We start from the raw sequence: 20832 nt of genomic DNA, 5'->3' as shown, positions 1-20832 counted from the left end.
TCTGCTACACTGGCACCCACCGCAGCCCAGGACTGCCTGTCCCTGGCTGGGACCGCTCTCCTGCGGGGCTTCAGCTGTCCCCCCCCACCCCGGCCGGGGTGCGCTGGGCTCTGCCCTGTCCTGTTTCTAAAACTGGCGGTGCCCCTGGGTGAGTGTGGGAGGCTGTGTCTGGATGGGTGCTGGGAGGTGGGGATGGGTGTGGGGTGCTGAGTCCCAAGGGGAGTGGGATGGGTGCGGGGTAGGGGCGAGGGGCCGTGTCCTGTGGGGTGCAGGGTGGGGGCCGTGCCCCCCGTGGGTGTGAGGTCCTGGGTGGGTGCCGCTCCTGGGCGCTGGGTGGGCGCAAGTCCCGGGTGAGAGCAGGTGCTAATGGGTGCTGGTCCCGGGAGGGTGCCGGTGCCGGTGGGCGCGGCCCCGGGTGGGTGCGGGCCGGGGCGATGCCGGGTGCCGGGTGGGTGGCGGTCCCGGGTGGGTGCCGGGTGCGGCGGCGCGCGACGTGCTCCCGCACGGGGCGTTGCGGGGGAGGGCCGGCGCGGTGGGCGTGACCCGCCGGGAGGCGTGGCTCGGCGCGGGAGGGGGCGTTCCCCGCCCCACCCCGTCGCCGGGGCGAGCGGAGACTCCTCCCGCCCCGCCCCGCCCCGCCACGTGACAGCGGCGGCAGGGGCGCGGCGCCGGCGTCACGTGCCGCGGGCGGTACCCAGAGCGGCTTCAGGCCCCGCCCCCGCGCGCCCCTCCCCCGCGGCGGCGCCCGGCCCCGCCCCTGCGCGCGGCGCGGCTCCGGAAATGGTCGTGCTGCGCTGCGCTGCGGCTGCGTCGGGCCGCGCGCGCTGAAGGAGACTGAAGGTAACGGGCGGGGGCGGGGCGGGCGCGCGCCGCGGGGGGGCGGGTGGGGTGGGAGGGGGGTACCGGTACCGGGCCGCGCGCCGCCGCCCCGGGCCTCGCGCCGCCGGGCCCCTCCGCGCCGCCGCCGCCGCCGTCGCCACCGCCACCACGTGGGCGCCGCCCCGCCGCCGCCGCCACCACAGCCGCCGCCGGCCCCCTCCCTTGCCCTGCCCCGTCCACGCTCCGCTCCCCGCCGGGCCCGGCCCGGCTCCGCCGCCCCGGTGGTCCCGCGCGGGGCCGCTCCGCGCCCCACGTGCCGGCCGGTGCGCCCCGCCGCCGCGCACGTGCTCCCGCCGCTGCGTCCGCCTAGGCCCGCCGCCGCCGCCGCCGCACGTGGTGCGTGCCCCGCCGCCCCCGCCCCGCCCGCCCGTGCCGGTGCCGGTGAGGCCGCGGGCCATGGCGGCGGCCGGCAGTGACACGTGTCCTTGGCAGAGGCCGCCGCCGCCGCCGCGGGGGAGGGAGGGGGGGGGGGGAAGCGGGGCCGCCGGATGCCGCACCGGGCCCCGCGCCGCGCCCCGCCGCCCGGCTCCCTCCTCCTCCCCCGCCGCCAAGATGGTGCCGGCCCCTCGGGCCTGCCCCGCCGCCCCGGGACGGAGCCGGCAGCGCCAGCCGGCTGGGCCGCCGCCTCGGCCTGGGGGCGAGGCCGGGCTCGGGCCTGGCGGGGCGGGCTGCTCCCGGGCCGCCGCCGCGGCCTGGCCCGACCCCGTCGCCGGGGCCCCCTTCTCCCCGCCTTGTCGTATGTCGTCGTTCTGCCCACCGCCGCCCGGCGAGTCAGCCCCCTTCGCCGCGGAGCCCTGCCTCCCGCTCCCCCGGTCGGACGGGGCCTGGCTGACCCGGCCTCGGGCAGGGACACCCCCCCCCCCCCGCCCCAACTGCGGGCCCGGCGCTGGCCCGCGGGCCCGGCCTCTCCCGGCGCGGGGGAGGCAGCGGCCGCGGCGGCTTCTCCTGTTGCAACCCCCCCCCCATGGCGGTTCCCCTTCCCCCCCTTACCGGGACGGGACCCGCCTCGCCCCGGGCACCGCCGGGCCGGCTGGGGAGGGGGCAGCGCGGGGCTCGGGCTGGGCTTCTTTCCCCCCCCCGCCCCGGCGGGGCCCGGGCTGATCTGTCTCTCCCCCCTCCCTCCTCTCTCCAAGTCAGTCGGATGAACGGTCTCTGCAGGCCCGCTCAGCCGGCCCAGGTTTTTCCCGCGGGGGGGTGAGTATTCTGCTCGCTCCCGGTTGTGCCGGTGGTGGGGGGGGCCGGGGAGGCCGGGTCTGCCCGTGCCGGGGGCTGTCGCCGGGCATCCCCATCCCCTGTGTGACCGCCACCACCACCCCCCCTTCCTCTTTTTTGGGGTGCTAAGGCCGAGCTAAGGTGGCCCAGGCCGCCACGTCCTGGGGCTGGGGGGGGGGAAGGCGTGCCAGGCTGCCCGTGCCAGGCTCTCGGTTCCCCGGTGAATAGGGGGCCGGGGGGAGCACCGGGGGGGTGCAGCCCAGCCTCTGCCACCTCCTGAAACCCCAGCAGGACCCATCTCCAGTGGGGTTGTGGCTGGGGGAACTCTGTGGTGGGGTGGCAGCCCCCTCCTCCCATGTCAGGGTGCAGCCTGGGGCAGCGGGGGGGGGTCAGGGCACCCCGTGGCCCGGGGGTGCCGGTGTGGCCTGGCGTTGGGGCCGGGGACACACACACACGGGGCTGGGGGCCGGCAGCGCTGACGCGTCCGGACGTCAGGTTACAGGAGGCGCCGCGGCTGCTCCCTCAGGGCTCGCCGGGTGCCATGGGGTGCAGGGGACCCCCGGCGGGGTGGGGGTCACCGCCTCTTCTTCCTGCCCCGGCGGCCTTTGCACTGGGGCGGGGAGAGCGGCACCGGCTGCCAAGTCCTTCCCGGGACAGCTGGGAGGGTGCCCTGGCCGCCTGGGTGCCTGCGGTGGTGGGGGGCTGCGGGCTCCCCTGGGCAGGGCAGTGGGCCGGAGCGTCAGCAGCGTGGGGTGGGGGGGGGGGGGACGCAGGAGCTGCTCCCTGCCCTCCCCGGTAGGTGTTTGCGGCGTGCACCGGGGACCCGGCGCCACCGGCAGGAACAGGTTTGGCCGGCCGGGAGAAGCGCTTAGTAGGTCAGCCGGGGTGGAGCCGGGCATGGCTGACGCCGGGTGCCGCCGGCCCACCCAGCCCCCTGGAATTGGTGGTGGCCTGGGTGCTGGCAGCAGGTCACGGGCACCGGTGCCTGCTTGTGTGGGGTGCCCGGCAGTGCTCTGCGGGGTCACCTCGGGGCAGGGGGTCAGTCCTGCCGGTGGGCACGGCTGGGTTTGGGGCACAACAGGGGGCTTTGCTCCGCAGGGTGCGGGGACCTGCCCGGGCCGGGTGGCCTGGCAGCGCTCGCCCCGTCCCCGTGCCCCAGTGGGGCAGGAGGGGGTGGCTGGGTGTCTGCGCCCTGGCGTGATGCCGTCCGTGGGGCAGGGCTGGTGTCTGGCTTTACGCTGAGGGCCTGGAAACGCCACATTTTCAGGGCTGACATAGTCAGGAGACAGATGCCCGGGGTGCTGCCCGCCTCCGCCTTACGCCCGCTGTCCCTGTCCCCGCAGATAGCGAGGGGATCCTTATGCACAACCCCATGAAATGAACAAAGCTCCACAGCCCACAGGAGGAGCCCCGACAGCCCCGCACCCTGCCCCTTCTCCCGGACTGCCGCAGGTAACTGGCCTCATCGGGGTGGGGGAGACCCAGCTTTGCGCCCCCCCCCCCCAGTTCATGCCGGGGGGCGACGGTGCCATCTCCTTCCCTCCCTGCCTCCCTCCAGCCGACATTCCCACCCGGTCAGACGGCACCTGTGGTTTTTAACCCGGCACCGACCTCACAAATGAATACGCCTTCTCAGCCGCGCCAGGTAAGGGCTTTGCCCCGGGTTGGAAGGGGCAACGCGGGGGGATCCAGCAGCTTTCTGCCTCCTGGCCAAGTAGCCCCCACTGCCATGGTGCCCAGGGGTGCGAGGAGCCCTGTGGTGCCCGTCAGGGCTTGCGTACCCCTGCGAGGGGGAGCGTGCCCGTGATCTGGACCACGATGGCTGCCTGGGGACCTCCTGGCCCTGGGATGAGGGGGCAGATGCCTCCAGCTGGGGATGCCCACCGAGTGACTGCTCTTCTCTCCTTCCTCCCCTGCCCCAAACCTCCCTCTCCTCCTCTCTCAGTTTCCAGCAGGGCCTCGGGCTATTCACCAGCAGGTACTAACCCACTTCCACCACCCCGCATGCCGAGCACCCTGCCCTGACACTGCACAGAAACACCCACCCCGGGCATGAAGGGGCCAGGGAGCACGTGGGGACCCCAGAGCTGGGGGACGGGCTGGTCTGGGGAAGGTGGGGGACACCTGCTTGACTTTGAGGGGGGGTTTCCTTGCAGTGTCTCCCCAGTTTCCTCCTTGCATGAAGCCTGCAGCATGTGGCTGTGCCTGTGCTAACCCCAGCCCAGGCTGCTGCTTCTGCCTGTGCCCTTCCTCATCCTCCTCTTCCTCTTCCTCCCCACTTTGTGGGGGTCTCCCAAGGCCCTGTGGTGCAGAGCAAGGCTCTGGACCTCCCTCAGCCCTCTTGTGTGGAGGAGCTGCTGAGGACAGATCTGGTGACGTCCTTGGTTCTGCCGGCTGGGAGCCCCTCAAACACTTCCCTGCACTTTGGGGGTCCCTACAGGGGACCCTGGTGGATTTGGGATGTGCGCACCGGGCAAAGGGCTCCCCAGCCTCCTTGTCCCCTCCTCTGCCAGCCACCCGGCATCCAAGCCCTGTCCCAATGCGGGTAACTCCTGTCTCTCTCTTTCCCCTTTTCCCTCTGTACGCGTGCGCTTGCTAACAGGGAGGATTCAGGTCTCTTCAGGTAACGCTTTCTCCTTGCACCGGGGTGTGTGCGCGGACCCTTTCGTGCCCGCTTGCTGCTGGGCTTGAGCTGCTGCTCCCGGGGATGCTCCTGCCTGGCAAAGAAGCCGGGTCGGGATGAACGGCACGGGCCGGTGGGGGAATATCTGGCTCCGCATACCCTGGCTGTCCGGCTCCGGCACACGGTTCAGCGCAGCGGGACTACAGGTCCCAGCATTCAATGCGAGCGCCGGGAACCGGTGTAAAGCACGCCGGGACCCGCCACCGCCGAGCTGCGTGCGGCCGTGGCCGGCTCCGGGCGCTGGAGCTGCCGGCCCCCATCGGGCTGGGAGGGGGCCGCGCCGGGCATGAGCTGGGTCGGGTGGACCCAGGCGGCCCCGCAGGTGCGTGGGGACAGGACGGTGCCGGGGTGGGGGGCAGCTCTGGGGGAGTGTGGTGGGGGGCTGCATCCTGGGGCGGAGGGAGGGGGGGGGGCTGGTGGGTGGTGGCGTGGTGTCTCCCTGCTGCGTGCATCGGTGCTGAGTCGGGGTGCTGGCACTCTACCTGACGCCGTGCCCCATCTCTCCCCAAGCATTTCTACCAGAACAGGGCGCAGCCTCCCGCCAGCGCGTCCCGCGTGCAGAGTAACACGACGGCCCGGCCCGGCCCCCCTGCCCATGTGTATCCGGCTGCTTCCCAGGTGATGATGATACCCTCCCAGATATCCTACACACCTTCCCAAGGAGCCTATTACATTCCCGGACAGGTGAGGGCCGTGCCCCGGGCTCTGCGGGAGGGCGGGCTGGGGTGGGCACTGGTGGGGGGTGTTGCCTGGGGTTGGAGCCCAGGTCTGTTTTGGGAGGGCGGAAGGGGTCCCCAGGCTCTCTGAGCACCTACTGATTTGAGCAGGGTGTTGCCCGCCTCTGTAGAGGGGTGGCAGGCAGCGCTGGTCCCCATACCCACCAGCCCTCCGAGGCGCCTGGTACCTGTTTTTCCTGCATCCTGCTCCCTGCCCGGGCGCTCAGCTGGTTCACAGGCAGGTTTGGGGATACATCAGTGGTTTGGGGGTACATCCGTGTCCCACAGGGGAGGTAACTGACCTTTCTTCTCCCCCGTTGCAGGGTCGCTCCACGTACGTCGTCCCGACCCAACAGTACCCGGTCCAGCCCGGCGCCCCTAGTTTTTACCCTGGAGCCAGCCCCACAGAGTTCGGGACTTACGGTACAGATGGGGGGCTTGCTCTGCTCCCCAGTACTCTTCCAGCCCCAGCACTTCCCCCGTTTTTATGCTCCCCTGCCTCTGGCCTCCCTACAGTACCCTGTGCTCAGGAGCTGAGCACAGATCCCTCTGCCTTTGCCAGCTCGCTGGGGCCATCTCTGTGACTCTGTTACAGGCTGTTTTAGGGGGGCAGGAGGTGTTGCCTGTCTCCCAGCAGCACTTGAGGGCTGCACATCGTGTCCCACCGGTCCACCCACCCCCACCCTTTTCCAAATCGGGACCGTTTAATGTTTAACTCTCCTGGCGGAGGGCTGGGGCAGACTTTATCCCCTGTTCCCCCACATTCACCGTCAAGGTGGTGAGCAGTTTTGTGCTTGCTGACCCCCCAGCCTCGGATCCCCGCTCCCCAAGGAGCCAAGCCTGAGGTGCCAGGGCTGCTCCGTGCCTGCCCTCTCCCGGTGCTGGGAAGTGGCGGTGTGAGCAACCCCCCCCTTCTTCCCCCCCCTCGCATGTGGCCACCCGGGCTGTGACTATATTTAGGCTTGGTCCGTCTCGGGAGGCCCGGCAGACACAGAAATGTGAGCCGAGGCCTCCGGCCTGGCCCCGGCACGGCAGCAAAGCATAACCGGGGCAGAGATGGGCTTCTCCTGAGCCAGGTACGTGCCCGTCCTCCCTCCCTCTTGTCCTGGGGCCCAGCCGGCCCCTTGGAGGAGGGAGGTGGGCCCCAGCAGCGGCCGGCTCCTGCGCTCACGCCAGGGCACGGCTGCTCTTTTGTGCCTGACGCTGGGACATCCCCTGGGTGTCTCTGTGGGGTCCCGGGATGGGTTTTCCCCCTGCCTCCGCTTTGGGGCTGCAGCTGTTCCCGGGGCAGCTGGCAGCAGCGTGCCCCTTGCCCACAAGACTGGGTGGGTGGCCTGGCATGGCGTGCCCCTCGATGGGCGAGGCGAGCCAGCCCTCCTGGTCCCTGGGGCTGGATAGCTCAGGGGGTCTCCCTCCCTCCCCCTGACCCATCCCGGGGTGAGAAGCCCGGCCGCTGCCCCCTCTCCCCCCTGGGCAGAGGGGAGGGGTCCCTGGCTCAGGCACCAGAGCACCTTGGGCGAGTTCCAGGCTCAGCGCCGCCGGGAAGGTGCTGGAGCCAGAGGGGGCCAGGGCCCAGCTGTGCCTGTGTCCCCCCACCCCATGCCCGTATCCTCGTGGTGCCGCTCGGGGGTGATGGTTGCGGATGCCCAGGGAGGAGCGGAGCGCCTCTCGGGGGCTGTGCCAACCCTGGATGGGGTCCAGCTCTGCCTCCGGCCCCCAGCACAGCTCCCTTTGCCGGGGGCTCAGGCTGTGCGGGGAACCCGAGCCCCTCGGCCTGGGTGTGAATGGAGGGTGCGGACGGGGCTGCCTGGTGCCGCCCTTGGGCTGGTGCCGGCCCTGGGGAGATAAGGGTGCCGGCAGGAAGGCGGCTGCCGGTGGAGCCGGGACGCCCGTACCTGGCATGGCCGAGCGTCCCGGCCGGGCCGTCGGTGGTGTGGAGCCGGTGGGCACGGCAGGCGCCCGCAGGGCCCGGCTGGGCGTGGGGGCGGCGCGGGGACGCTCTGCTTCACAGGGAAGGAATTCGGTCAGGCCTGTCAAGCGGGTTGGGACGACCTGGGCCGGATGCGATGGGGGTTCACGGCAGAGCGGCACGGGCTCCCCAGGCTTCTGACAGACCCCTGTGTTTGGGGGATCGGGGGGTCCCCAGGACAGGCTTGAAGGATCCAGGTTGGCCGGTCTGACGCTCTCTCCTCTCCTCCCAGCGGGTGCTTATTACCCAGCACAGGGGGTGCAGCAGTTCCCAGCGGGGGTCCCTACCGCCCAGGTCATTGTGAGCCAGCAGCCGCCGATCCCCCCAAAACGAGAGCGCAAGACGGTAAGCCATCCACCTCCAGGCATGGGGGGGGCTCGCGTGCAGGAGGGGACGGTGCCAGCCCCCGGTACCTGTGGTGTGCAGGATGGGATGTGGCGCAGCATGCCGTGGAAGGGGAGGGCGGCACGGGGCCATGCCCCCCTCCCCCGGCTTGGGGGGGGGGCTCAGTGAGGGAACTGGGGTGCGTGACTGGTGTTGGCAACCTTGGCTGTCCCGGCGGGCAGCGTTGTGCTGAGTCACGGCTCCTGGGGGGGGTGGGGGTGCCGCGGCTGCCAACTGCTGTCTGCTCCCGGAGATGCCGGCACTCGGAGGCCTCGCGCGGGGCCTATTTATAGCGGGGAGCCGGGCGGCTGCCGGCACAGCCCTGCAGCGGGGGGCAAGGGGTGCCACTGGGCCAGGGAGGGGGGATGCTGGCATTTCCTCGGCAGAGGGGCCTCGGTGCCCCTCGGGCTCTGCTCTTGCTGCCCTGGAAGCAGGTCATGTTTGGGGGTGGGGAGGGCAAGACCCCTGGCTGCACTGTGCCCCCCACCCGAGTCCTGGACCCATGTGTGTCCCCCACTCAATTCCCAGCAGGGTGCCCTGTGGTTCCTGCTGCGCCCGTGGCAGCCACAGTGAGGCTGCAGGTGTATGGGCTGTGCCTGGGGTGGCACGGAGCTCGCCGTGACTTTTGTGTGCCAAGGCCCGTCCCCTGTGCTGTCCCTGAGGTGGGAGGGGGGTCCCCGCAGCCCCTGTGCCAGAGTGGTGATGCGTTGGGATCCCCTGAGCCCCGGAGACATGCACTGGCTTGGGGACACGGTGCTGGCTCCGACTGCCTGGCACGACAGCTTGCAAGGCTCGCCGTGCCCCACGCTGTCCCTGTCCGCTGGGCATTGGGACAGGCCGGTGTCTGTGGGGCACTGTGCCCCGTGGGGAGAGGAGGTGGCACCTGTGGGTCCCTAGGCTGCACGTGGCCAGGGCGGGCACAGCCCTGAATGAGCCTCTCCTCTCGGAGAAGGGGGTGTCCTGCGGGTGTGGGGCCCAGAGAAAGGGGGTGGCCCATGTGCGTTGTCCCCCACCCCGCTGACAGCTTCCCCTTCTCTGCCCTGACCCGGGGACAGATCCGGATACGAGACCCCAACCAAGGCGGCAAGGACATCACTGAAGAAATCATGTCCGGAGCAAGGACCTCATCCACCCCCACCCCTCCACAGGTAAGGGGACCCCCCCGCCAACTCCCTGACTGGGGCAGCGGGATGTGCACAGGGCCCTGCTGAAGTCCCTCTTTGTCCCCCCCCCAGGCTGGAAGCGGTTTGGAGCCCCAGGCCAATGGAGAGACCCCCCATGTAGCAGTTATTGTCCGGCCAGGTAAGTGCCCATGCTGGGGGTGGGTGTGCCAGCCAGCAAGGCTGCTGCCAGGCTCCATGTTGTTGGCACTGCGGGGTGTGAGATGCCAGCCCTGCCATTACTCTGTTCACTTGGGGCTTGTGGGCTCAAACGCATTCCCTGCATACCTGGTGACTGGTGCCCCCACGGTGGGTCCAGGAGAGTTTATGGGGGCTGTCTGCTCACCCCAGCTGTCCCCTGGAGGACCCCTGTCGTCCCGGTCACCCGTTTGTGATGGGGATTGGCACATCTGTCCCTATTCCTCCTGCAGATGGAGGGATCTGGGGGGGGGATGCGGGGTGAGCGAGTGATTGGAGAGCTCCCCATTAATGCCGCCCACCTTGCAGATGACCGCCCGAAGCCGGCGCTGGTGGTGAGCAAGCCCGTCTCCCTGGAGCCCAGCAAGTCGGCGTCCCCGTCACCTCCCCCTCCCCTCATCCCCGAGGTGGAGCCCGTGGTGCTCTCGGCCGTGACGCTGGTGCCAATGGAGCCCCCCGTGGATGCGGACACTAAAGTGGAGCTGGGCGAGGCGCCGCCCGACCCTCACAAGACGTTTAGCGCCATCACTACAGTGCCAGGGGCTGCGGAGCTGCCCCTCGTGCCCGCGCCCGACATGGACACGGTGGCCGCGGAGGAGGAGGAGGAGGAGGAGGAGGAGGAGGTCGCCATTCCCCTCCCGGAGCCCACCCCGCAGGCACCCGCGCCCCCCGAGGTGCCGCCGGTGCCCGTTGTCCCCCCGATGCCAGCCGTGCCCCCGGTGCCGGCCGCGCCGTCGCCGCCGCCTGTCATACCACAGGCCCCCGAAGCGCCCGCCAAACCCGCCTCCCCCAGCCCCCCGCCGCCCCGGGAAGAGCCCTGCCCTGAGCCGGCCGCCGAGCCCGCTGCTGAGGCCAACGGGGTCTTAGAGGAGGTGCCCGAGCCGGTTCCTGAGGTGCCCGTGTGCCAGCCGGTGCCGGTGCCTGCGCCGGTGCCCGCGCCCACCCTGGACTCCCCCATCGCCCAGCCCGAAGAGCTGCCCCTGCCCAACGGGGTGGAGGGCACCGGCAAAGCAGAGCCGAGCGAGGAGCAGCCCGAGTCGGACGTCAGCCCCATCTCGGAGCCTGAGGAACCGGCCCAGCCCAGCACTCCTGCCTCCCCACCGGCAGAGGAGGAGGAGGAGGAGGAGAGCGAAGGCCTGGGCGAGGCCCAGGAGCGGAGCTCGAGCCCGGCCCCTGCCCCTTCGCAGACCTCGGAGGCGACCGCGCAAGGTTGGGGATGCTGGGCTGGGGCGTGCGGGGCCGCGGGGTGCCCCAGGGTGGGTGTTAGGTAACGTGGGGGGGGTCACCTGGGTGCGGTGTGAGGCATGGTGTATGGGGAGGGTATTGGAGAGGGGCATGGGGTTAGGTGACCCAGGACATGTGGGTATGGGGTGCTGGGGGGGACAAGGTGCCTGCGGATGGCAAGATGGGGAGAGATGTCTGGGGAATGCATCCGTATGCAGGAGTATGGCGTGGGTATAGAGGAGCATATATGTCGGGGTGGCGTGCGTCATGGGGAATGGGGTGCCATGAGGGAGGTGTGTTTTATGTGATGCCTTATGTGGGGGTGTAGGGCAGGCGAGTTGGGGTTGTATCTGAGGGCTGTCCCCAGCCGTCTGGGGACACGGGGAGGTGCAGTGAGTGGAGGGGTGGCAGGGGAGATGTGGAGCTGTGGGGCTGTAGCTGTGTGGGGCACCCTGCGTAGGCGTATGCAAGTACATAGGCATGCCTGGGGAAAGCGGGGTGCCCTGGGGATGTGCTGGGGCAAAGATATGTCTTTTTTTTTTTTTTTTTTTTCTAAGCACCCTGCACAGGAGTGTGGGGGTTACATAGGGGTACCGTGGGAGGGTAGGGAAGATGGGTACACAGTATGTGCTCATACAGAGCACCCTGTGCAGGGATACAGGGGGCTATAGGAGGGTGACCTGGGGCCAGTTGTGCTTCTGGGGAGCACCTCTGTATGGGGTGGTGTATAGGGGTGCCAGGGAGGGGAGCATAAGTGGGGGCAGAGGTGTGTGTGGGGATGTCCCCATAAGGGCTGCCCTGCAGAGGGGTGTGGGTGTCTGCAGCGATCCTCCTACAAGGAGGATGGAGAGCGCTGTGCTAGGAACGAGGTGTGGATGGGGTGCTTCTGAGAGGCACAGGGTAAATTGGGGTGCAGCGGACAGATGGGGAGAGGTGTGAGGTGTGTATGGGATGTACTCTCAGGTGCACGCTTAGGGAGCGGGCTGCCTTGGTGGGCTGTGTGTAGGATCCCCAGGGCTGCAGATGTCCAGGTGGGTACATGGCGTCGCTGGGGAGGGGGGCTGTGCTGGGGTGGCAGGACCACATCCCCATGGCTCCCCACGGCCCCATCCTGAAGCTTGCCTGGTGTTATTGGGGCCTCGCTGGTGATCCTGGAGCTGCTGTCAGGGTATGCAGGGGACTGGGAGGGTTCCTGTGCTTCACCTCCCTGCCTCTCCTCCTAGTCGCCATGTCGGTGCCAAAGAAGAAGCGAAGGATGAAGGAGCTGAACAAGAAGGAGGCAGTAGGCGATTTGCTGGATGCCTTTAAAGAGGTGAGTGTCCCAGGGGTGTCCGGGGGCCACCCTGTGTACTGTCTCCTCCTGTGATGAACTCTGCTTTGTGCCATCGTGTCTGGGCCACTGATGCTTCGTGATGGTAATGAGGATCTGAGGGGGAGCGGATGCCTGGGTGCAGGGTGGAGGGGGCAGGACTAGGCTCACAGGGTGACTGCTGTTCTGTCCCTCCCGATGCAGTCTCAGATCAGCGACAGTGCCTCGGAGGCAGAGAACAAGCCCCCCGCGTCCGCCCCTGCCCGCGAAGCAGAGGACGCAGCCCCCACCCGTCCACAGGAAGAGTCTGAGGAGACGTGGGAGGAGAAGGAAGACAAGCTGGCCCCAGAGAAGAGCAAGGCTGCTGACCAGAAGTACCGCTACAAGGAAGGTGAGCTGTGCCTTGGCCCAGGCCTCCGCTGGGAGCCACCACCTTTGGACCCAGCGGTGGGGAGGGTGGGGGTGGCATGGCCCGGCTGTCCTAAACCTCACGCTCTCCTCCCATCTTGTCCCCAAGCCTGACACGGGGTGTGGGACAGAGGTCCCAGCACGAGGGTCCTGTCTACCTCCCACCTTGCTGGTCCCTGCGTGGGCCCGGACCTGCCACAGCTCAGGGTGGAGGATACAGGACAGGCCACATCAGGGTCTCCCTCTTGTCCCCCACTGCAGAGCAATGGAAGCCGTTGAACCCTGAGGAGAAGAAGCGATATGACCGTGAGTTCCTGCTGGGTTTCCAGTTCATCTTTGCCAGCATGCAGAAACCCGAGGGACTGCCCCAGATTACAGATGTGGTGCTGGACAAGGTCGGTGCGGCCCTGGAAATTGGGGGAGTGTGGGTGGTGCCCGGGTGGGAGTCTGGCTCCTCTTTGTGCCTTGTCAAGGGAGGGCAGGGACTTACCTGCTGTGCTCGGGGTCCTGTTGCAGCATCTGCAACGAGCCTTGAGCCCGGGGTTGGTGTGGGGGGGCACCTCTGGGGCCTTCTTTCCAGTTCCTTGTCCCGGCGCTGAGGCTGGGGGATGGATCCATCCCGCTCCTCTGCCCCCGGGCATCCTCAGCCCTGTGTACCTTCGCAGGCCAACAAGACCCCACTGCGGGCACTTGACCCCATCCGCCTCAGTGGCATGAACTGCAGCCCTGACTTCACTCCCTCCTTCGCCAACCTTGGCCGGCCCGTCATGGGCAACCGGGGCCTGGTGAGTATCTCCTCACTTCACCCACACTGTACCCGTCCGCCTCTCTGTGATGATCAAGCCTTCGAGCCGTTGTGTCTGGGCCACTGATGTCCGTGATGGAGCTGAGGATCTGAGCAAGGCAGATGGGGACACCCCAAGAGCCAGCTTGGCTGGTCCCAGAGCAAAGGGCTGAGTTTCTTCTCCCCATGTCAGCCCTCAGGGTTGGGTCCTCGCCGCTCCCAGCAGAGCCAGAGGAAGGAGCCCCGCAAAATCATTGCCACTGTGTCCCTCAATGAGGATGTCAAGCTGAACAAGGCCGAGAAGGCCTGGAAACCCAGCAGCAAGCGTGCTTCCGAGGAGGAGGATCCTGAGAACATCAAGACGCAGGTGGGAGCTGGGGCAGGTGGGCGGTGAGAGGGCAGCAGGGGGACATGCCCGGCTCTTGCTGACCCTGCTGTCCTTGCAGGAACTGCTCCGCCGCGTCCGCAGCATCCTCAACAAGCTGACGCCCCAGATGTTCCAGCAGCTGATGAAGCAGGTGATGGAGTTGTCCATCGACACGGAGGAGCGGCTCAAGGGTGTCATCGACCTCGTCTTCGAGAAGGCCATCTCGGAGCCAAACTTCTCTGTTGCCTATGCTAACATGTGCCGTTGCCTTATGGGGGTGAGCAGGAGCTGGGGAAGGTCTCCCACTGAGCTGGCAGGGTTTTGTTCGGGGGCCTCAGCTGAGCTCAGCAGGGTGCAGGTCCTTCTGTGTGGGGTGGCAAAACTGGGGTGTATGGATGGAGGACCAAGTCCAGAGTCTTAGCAGGGTATCGCGAAGGTGTAGGGCGGCTTTTAAGTGGTTTGAGCAGTGCCTGGGCCTTAGCTGGCCAGCTTTTGGGGAAGACACAACTCATGCTCCTTGCCTGGGTTGTACCTCTCACTGCAGCTCAAAGTGCCCACAACAGACAAGCCCACGGTGACTGTGAACTTCCGCAAGCTGCTGCTAAACCGCTGCCAGAAGGAGTTTGAGAAGGACAAAGACGATGATGAGATCTTTGAGAAGCGGCAGAAGGAGATGGATGATGCCAGTGCTGTGAGTTGGGGTGGGAGGCTGCAGCTGAGGGCTGGCACGGGTGCTCTCGGGGCAGCTCTGGACTCTGACCTGCCCTGTTGTGCCCTCCCTGCAGCCTGAGGAGAAGGCACGCATGAAGGACGAGCTGGAGGAGGCGCGGGACAAGGCCCGCCGGCGATCCCTGGGCAACATCAAGTTCATCGGAGAGCTCTTCAAACTGAAGATGTTGACGGAGGCCATCATGCACGACTGCGTGGTGAAGCTGCTCAAAAACCATGATGAGGAGTCTCTTGAGTGCCTTTGCCGCCTGCTTACCACCATTGGCAAGGACTTGGACTTTGAGAAGGCCAAGGTACCCCTTGCCCTGCCCTGCCTTGCCTTGCCCTGTCCTTGCCTTTGGGAGGGATGGGACTGACCGTGACTCTGTCCCTCTATAGCCCAGGATGGACCAGTACTTCAATCAGATGGAGAAGATCATCAAAGAGAAGAAGACATCATCCCGAATCCGTTTCATGTTGCAGGATGTGATCGACCTCAGACGGGTAAGGCGTGTGGCCTGCTATTGCCCGGGGACTGTCCTCTGTCCCCTGCTTGGTCCCATGGAGCTGCTGGTCTGTGTCCTCTGAGTGCCAGCAGTCCGTGTGTCCCCGGGAGGGGAGAGATGGGTATGTAAGCTGTGGCCAGCCCCAGAGACACCATGCTAGCCCCCAGCCCTTGGTTAGCGTGGTAGTGATAGTGGGCACACAGTAACTGGCGGCTGTTTAATGCAGGGGGGCTCTGGAAACTGAGCCCTTTTGTGCCAAAAGCTGCCACAGCACACAGGGAGCTGTGATGACCGAGGCAGGAGACCGGCCTGAGGCTTTGAGGGTGGGATGGCTGGGAAGGGGGAATGCCTCAGCCTCCATCCTCCAGTCAGCTCAGTGCCCTCTTCCCTCCTTCCCTGCCCTCTGCAGAATAGCTGGGTGCCGCGGCGAGGAGACCAGGGCCCCAAAACCATAGACCAGATCCACAAGGAAGCAGAGATGGAGGAGCATCGGGAACACATCAAAGTGCAGCAGCTCATGTCGAAGGACAAGAGGAGAGGACCCCCCGGGCCATCCTCCAGCAGTGAGTACCCAGGCTCGGGGGCACCTGAGGCTGCCAGGAGTGGGTTGCTCCCACTGGGCACTGCTTGAGGCTGGACTATGCCTTATGTCTGTCTCCCTTGTGCCCAGGTGGGCGCGGGAGCCTGGTCGCAGATGATGGCTGGAACACGGTGCCCATCAGCAAGGGCAACCGGCCCATTGACACCAGCAGGCTAACAAAGATCACCAAGGTGAGGCTGGGGGTGCAGTGTGGGCAGCTGAGCCGACTGCCTGGCCCAGATCCTGCCTTGGTGTGGGGTTCAGATCTGACTCTGTCTCTCCACCTGCAGCCTGGATCCATTGACTCCAACAACCAGCTCTTTGCGCCGGGCGGGCGGCTGAGCTGGGGCAAAGGCAGCAGCGGAGGGTCTGGCGCGAAGCCTGCAGATTCAGGTAGGCAGTGTGGGGCTGGCTGGGCGCCGTTGGATGGGGCGGGAGGGGGGATCCTTCCCCCGGTGGTTCCTGTACCCGGGGAGGTGCCGAACTCTGAGACTCCCCTCTTTTCACGCCCAGCATCTGATTCAGGGCGGCCAGCCACGAGCACTTTGAACCGCTTCTCAGCACTCCAGCAGTCGACCCCTGCCGAGAGCCTGGAGTCCCGCCGCGTGGTGCAGAGGTGAGGGGCCAGCCCTGCCTTGGTGTGTGCGTGTGTTGGTCTGCAGCCAGGGAGGAGCCCTCTGAATCGGGCAGCGGTTGGTCAATATGTAGGCAAACGTATGGCGTCTGGGCTGGAATAATCCCCTGTGGCAGGGTGGAGCTCAGAGTTGGTGGTGAGTCCTTGCAGGAAAGAAGGCTGACCTCACCCTGGGCTTCCCATTGTTCAGCAGTTGGGGGACCACACCTGGGTGCTGGGTCCGACCTGGGGGTCCTGGGACCAGATGGACATTGATGGGCTGGAGGGAGTCCCGTGGAGGCTGAGGCACGAGGTCCCCAGGGAGAGTTGGAGTTGGGTTTGTTCAGGAGAAGAAGAAAACAATGGGGAACTCGCCACAGTCTGCAGCAGGGGGAAGGTGTGGGCAGCATGGGGCCAGGCTCTGCTCGGCCGTGCCATGGGACAGACTGAAAGGCAAAGGGCATGAGTTGGAATAGGGGAGAAACAGGGAAAAATGTTTTCCCCTGAGGGTGGTCAAGTGCTAGAAGAGACCCTGGAAAGGGCTGGGATTGGAGTGGGACAACCTTGTCTCGCAGAACTCTGCAGTCTGGGGTCAGGGAGAGTGGCAATGGGGTCTTCATACTGTGTCTGTCCTTCTCCCACCCAGGAGCAGCTCCAGCCGCGACAGGTCAGAGAAGGCTGGGGACAGAGGGGACCGGGAGTCGCGTTCGGAGAAGGGCAGCGACCGCCTGGAGCGTCCTGACCGGGGAGAGCGGGCAGACAGGAACAGATCTGCCCTCACCAAGAGGAGTTTCAGCAAAGAGACAGAGGACAGGAGCCGAGAACGGGAGAAGCAGGGTGGCCCCGAGGCCGTGCGCAAGGCTGCTAGCATGACAGAGGAACGGGACAGGAGCCGAGAGACCAGTGAGCTGGGGAGGAGCGGTGTCCTGGGGGTCTGGCTGCAGCCTGGGGCTCTGCCTGTCCCAGGTGGTGCCTGATCCTTGCTCTCTCCTCGCAGTTAAGCAAGAGCCAGCACCTCCCGCAGCATCCCCCAAGCCTGCGCTGTCGGAAGAGGAGCTGGAGAAGAAATCCAAGGCGATCATAGAGGAATACCTGCACATCAATGACATGAAGGTGAGGAGGGGGTGGCCAGGCACAGCTCCATATGACTCCTGTAACACACCATCTGCTTCCCTGGGCGGTAGTAGTGCTGGGCAGGGTGCCGGCAGTGCCTGAACGAGGAAGGTGGGGGGGAGCCACGGCTGGCTGTGGGGCAGTACTGACCCTCCCCTTTTTCCCTGCAGGAGGCCCTGCAGTGCGTGCAGGAGCTGGGCAGCCCCTCCTCGCTCTACATATTTGTGCAGAATGGCATTGAGTCCACGCTGGAGAGGAGCACCATCTCCCGCGAGCACATGGGGGTCCTACTGTGCCAGCTGGTGAAGGCGGGCACGCTCTCCAAGGAGCAGTACTACAAAGGGTGAGGGGCTGGGGCAGCCTGGCCCTGACTTGATATTTGTCTGGCTTTGAATTTGGCCTTGCCTTGAGCAGGGCTCATCACTTGAGACCTCCTGAGGTCCCTCCCAGCCGAGGGTATGGGGGCTGCTGGATCCCAACGGCCCCCCTCTGCCCTGCAGGCTGCGGGAGATCCTGGAGATCGCGGAAGACATGGAGATTGACATCCCGCACATCTGGCTGTACCTGGCCGAGCTCATCACCCCCATCCTGCAAGAGGAAGGTATCCCCATGGAGGAGCTGTTCAGGTGAGGGTCGTGCCCCTCTCCGGGGCTGCCACAGGGTCCCATGGGGGGCTCCTGGGGGTAGGTAGCTCAACCAGGTCTCTTGTGCCCCACAGGGAGATAACGAAGCCCCTGTTGCCTATTGGGAAGGCCACCACGCTGCTGGTTGAGGTGCTGGGCTTGTTATGCAAAGGCATGGTAAGTGAATGGGGCTTGCGTAGCTGCTGACTGCTGCCTCCAGGACTGGCAGCCTGTTTGGGGGGGGCAGCTTGCCATGCGGGGACTGAGCCCCTCTGCCACCAGAGGGGATGGCAGGGGGCATCCCTTGCTGTGTCTGGGTCATGGGGGTGGCATGGTCAAACTGTGGTATCCCCCTTCCTGGAGACGGAGGGCACGGGGTGCTGGTGTTGACTGTCTGTCTGGCCTGCAGAGCCAGAAGACTGCAGGCAAGCTGTGGCGGGACGGGGGCCTGAGCTGGAAGGAATTCCTGCCTGAGGACCAGGATGTCAACAAATTTGTCACAGAGCAGGTGGGAGCTCAGCGTTGGCGAGGGGCAGAGACGGGCCATGGGGGGACCCTCGGTGGTCCTGCTGCCAGGAGTGTGGTGTTCCCCCATGCTGCCTTTAACAGCTTGTCTCTGCCCGCTCCCCCAGAAATTGGAGTACACAATGGGGGAAAGCTCAGACACACCAAGCCGCAAGGAGCTGACCTCAGAGGAGCTGTGCAAGCAATTGGACAAACTGTTGAAGGAGAACCCAAACAACCAAAGAATATATGACTGGATTGAGGTGAGGGTGTGGGCGCAGCACCCACGGGTCTGGGGCCTCCCTCCTGACTCCCTCCCCAACTCACAGCCCCTCTATCCTCCCTCCTCCAGGCCAACCTGAGCGAGCAGCAGGTCTCGTCCAACACGTTTATCAGGGCCCTGATGACATCCGTGTGCCACTCGGCGATTGTCTGTGAGTACGAGGGTGAGGCGGGGGGGGGTGGGGGTGTCACCCTGCCCGTGCTGCCCCCCTCTCACGCCCTGTCTCCTGCAGTCGAGAACCCCTACCGCCTGGATGCCCTGGTCATCCGCAACCAAGCCAAGCTGCTGCAGAAGTACCTGCGGGATGAGCAGAAGGAGCTCCAGGCGCTCTATGCCCTGCAAGCCTTGGTGGTGAAGTTGGACCAGCCTCCCAGTGAGTGTTGCGGGACGGGTGGGCTGAGGAGGGGGGGTGGCAGCTGTGTCCCCACCCCAGCAGGGTGGCTGGTGGCTGGGGAATGGCAGGGGCCCCGCTTTGTCCTCTCCCCCAGACCTGCTGCGGATGTTCTTTGACGCCCTCTACGACGAGGATGTCATCAAGGAGGAGGCTTTCTACAAGTGGGAGTCCAGCAAGGACCCGGCCGAGCAGCAGGGCAAAGGGGTGGCTCTCAAATCGGTGACAGCCTTTTTCACCTGGCTCCGGGAAGCCGAGGATGAGTCGGACAACAACTGAGCAACCGTGAGGAGGAGGAAGTGGGGAGAGAGAGCGGGGCACCCTGGGGAGTGACTCCATCCCCTCCCACCCCCCGGCCCCCCTGGACTTGCTGATGCCAGGGCCGAGGGACCTGCTGTGCCCCCCACAGCCCCCCTCTTTCTTTTCAGTTCTCCTCCTCTCCCTCCTCCCCCTGTCCCAGTTCTGTTTGCAAGGCCTGTACTAGTTTGTCACGATGATAATAAACGGATGCTGATGGAGGCGGCTGTTGCCGTGGGTCCCCTCAGGGCCCCTCCTCTCCCCCCTCCCAGCGCAGGCACACCGGGTCTCCAGGAGTGGGGCAGAGCACCCCCAGACTCATGTCATGGGGAGGGGGGATGGGATGGGGACATATCTGTCCCCTCCTCTCCCCCCTCCTCTTCTTCCTCCCCACTTCTTGCTGAAATATAGAGAGATTATATATATATAAACTTATTAAATTTGGTTTGGGGACAGGAGCGTGATTTCTCCCCCTCCCCTGTCCTCTCTCTATTCCTCCATCACTGCCTGGACCCCCCCCTCTATGGTTTTTTATTTTAAATATAAATCATTCCCCCCCAGCTCCTGCTCTGACACCTGGGGAGGGTGCCGGGGAGGAGGGGGGGGTGACCCCTTCTCTCTGGGCCAGGCTGAGTCCCCGTCCCCCCTCAAAGCCCCCATCCTCCTCCCAAACGTTTAAGGCCACAATTGGGCAAGCGACGGGGCGGCCCCCCATCCGCGTCCCCTGTATTTATAGAGCGCCGGATGTGACGAGCCGCACGTGTAATTATTAAAACAAGGATTCAATTACTGGTCACGTGAATTTGTAAATAATTTTTTTTTTGCTTTTTTTTTTTTCTTTATGGAGTATTTAATTGAAGATTTAAAGGCATCTTTTCACCTTAAAACTGGAAATAAAAGAACATTGCTAAATAATGCCCCGTGTGCCGCTGTTGCCGCCCCTTATCCCATGTCCTTTGCGCCTGGGCTGGCGTGGGGTGCCAGCCTGGAGCCCAGGCAGGGGCCAGCCTCCCCTGGCACCCCAAGGCAGATGGTAGGTAGCCCCCCACCCCTGGGCTGGGAGGGTGGCAAGGGGGTCAGATGTGCCTCCAGCCAGGCCCCCCCTCGCCAGCCTTGCCTGGCACAGGGTGTCCCGTGGTGGAGTGGGCAGCCCTGCCAGCACCCTGGCTACAGAGCAGAGCCCCAACATCCCCAAATGTTCCTTTTCCCACGGGCACAGAAGTGGCAGGACCTGTGTGGTCTCCTCAGGCTCTGCCTTGGGGCAGGAGATATGGGCTGGGCTCCCCCCCACACACCTTCTCTTTTGGGGGGGGATTTTTCTCTGGCACCCTCCTGCCTTGTCTTGCAGGTGGGGTGGAGATTGGGCAAGGCTGAGCTGCCCCTGGCCCTGCCTGGGTCCCCGATGGGGTGTCCCTGTTGGGGATGGAGGCTGGTCCCCCTCAGGGCTGGTCTGGTCTTTGGTGCTTTGGGCTGACTCTTGCTGAGTCACCCTGGCCATGGCCCAGAGGGTACAGAATAATTAACCAGAGGCTGTTCCCCAGATTAGAGGCTGATCTGTCTGAGCTGCAGCCCTGGCAGCGCTAATGCTGGGAAGCAGTTGGCACGGAATGGCCGGCAGGGCCTGTTGGTGGGGGGGAACGACTGGCCAGGAGCTCCCCCTGCCCTGGAGTAAGTGAGTAAAGAGGAGGGAGGCCCTTTAGGCTGCTCTGGTAGTCTGCTTGCCAAGGGGGAGGGTGGCACCCCGGCAGTGCCCTTCTGTGCCAGGGAAAAGGTTCTGCAGTGTTAATTGCCATCATTAGGTTTCAGAAGGAACAGACAGCTTTGGCTGCAAGTTCACGCCTCAGCCTGGCATCAGCGCTGGCCTGGATCTCCTGCAAGGGAGGTCGCTGTGGTGCTGTCAGAGGTGATGTCCTAAAGCCTG

General features: G+C 65.9%; 1 protein-coding gene and 2 non-coding genes across 10 annotated transcripts; all 3 read left to right on the top strand.

The window, feature by feature from the left end:
- The first annotated feature begins 728 nt into the window (after positions 1-728).
- EIF4G1 (eukaryotic translation initiation factor 4 gamma 1) lies at positions 729-19822 on the top strand. 8 transcript variants are annotated; one of them, XM_075031496.1, is made up of 33 exons: positions 729-840; positions 2013-2073; positions 3435-3543; positions 3650-3736; positions 5285-5458; positions 5814-5913; positions 7692-7804; positions 8899-8991; positions 9079-9145; positions 9511-10410; positions 11649-11737; positions 11939-12125; positions 12404-12537; positions 12790-12927; positions 13120-13293; positions 13373-13570; positions 13838-13984; positions 14079-14315; positions 14401-14505; positions 14917-15070; positions 15178-15278; positions 15378-15480; positions 15613-15703; positions 16347-16603; positions 16698-16813; positions 16984-17156; positions 17314-17439; positions 17532-17613; positions 17846-17944; positions 18069-18203; positions 18293-18374; positions 18456-18596; positions 18712-19822. In XM_075031496.1, the coding sequence occupies exons 3-33, from the start codon at positions 3469-3471 to the stop codon at positions 18891-18893; spliced, it is 4860 nt and encodes a 1619-aa protein (XP_074887597.1). In that variant the 5' UTR covers positions 729-840; positions 2013-2073; positions 3435-3468; the 3' UTR covers positions 18894-19822. The 8 variants fall into 8 exon arrangements, with proteins under 8 accessions (XP_074887597.1, XP_074887598.1, XP_074887595.1 ...); XM_075031497.1 differs by having other exon boundaries at positions 730-840; positions 12808-12927; positions 15601-15703; XM_075031494.1 differs by having other exon boundaries at positions 730-840; positions 15601-15703.
- LOC142033451 (small nucleolar RNA SNORD66) lies at positions 11783-11859 on the top strand. The gene has a single exon (XR_012651167.1). It is a non-coding gene; the product is annotated as a small nucleolar RNA SNORD66 (small nucleolar RNA).
- Positions 12969-13044, top strand: LOC142033452 (small nucleolar RNA SNORD66). Its single transcript, XR_012651168.1, has one exon. It is a non-coding gene; the product is annotated as a small nucleolar RNA SNORD66 (small nucleolar RNA).
- Positions 19823-20832: the final 1010 nt, after the last annotated feature.

Source organism: Buteo buteo, chromosome 7 (assembly GCF_964188355.1).
Source record: "Buteo buteo chromosome 7, bButBut1.hap1.1, whole genome shotgun sequence".
In the NCBI taxonomy this organism is placed as follows: Eukaryota; Metazoa; Chordata; class Aves; order Accipitriformes; family Accipitridae; genus Buteo; species Buteo buteo.
Note: the sequence above shows the minus strand (reverse complement) of the source record. Positions and strands in the feature narration are given on the sequence as shown.

Bases quoted from the DNA above. Each gene is read 5' to 3' on its own strand.
- EIF4G1 (XM_075031494.1), top strand. From the start codon at position 3,469: ATGAACAAAGCTCCACAGCCCACAGGAGGAGCCCCGACAGCCCCGCAC. The intron at 13,985-14,078 runs GTGAGTTGGGGT...CCCTCCCTGCAG, and splicing joins AGATGGATGATGCCAGTGCT to CCTGAGGAGAAGGCACGCAT. The intron at 14,316-14,400 runs GTACCCCTTGCC...GTCCCTCTATAG, and splicing joins TGGACTTTGAGAAGGCCAAG to CCCAGGATGGACCAGTACTT.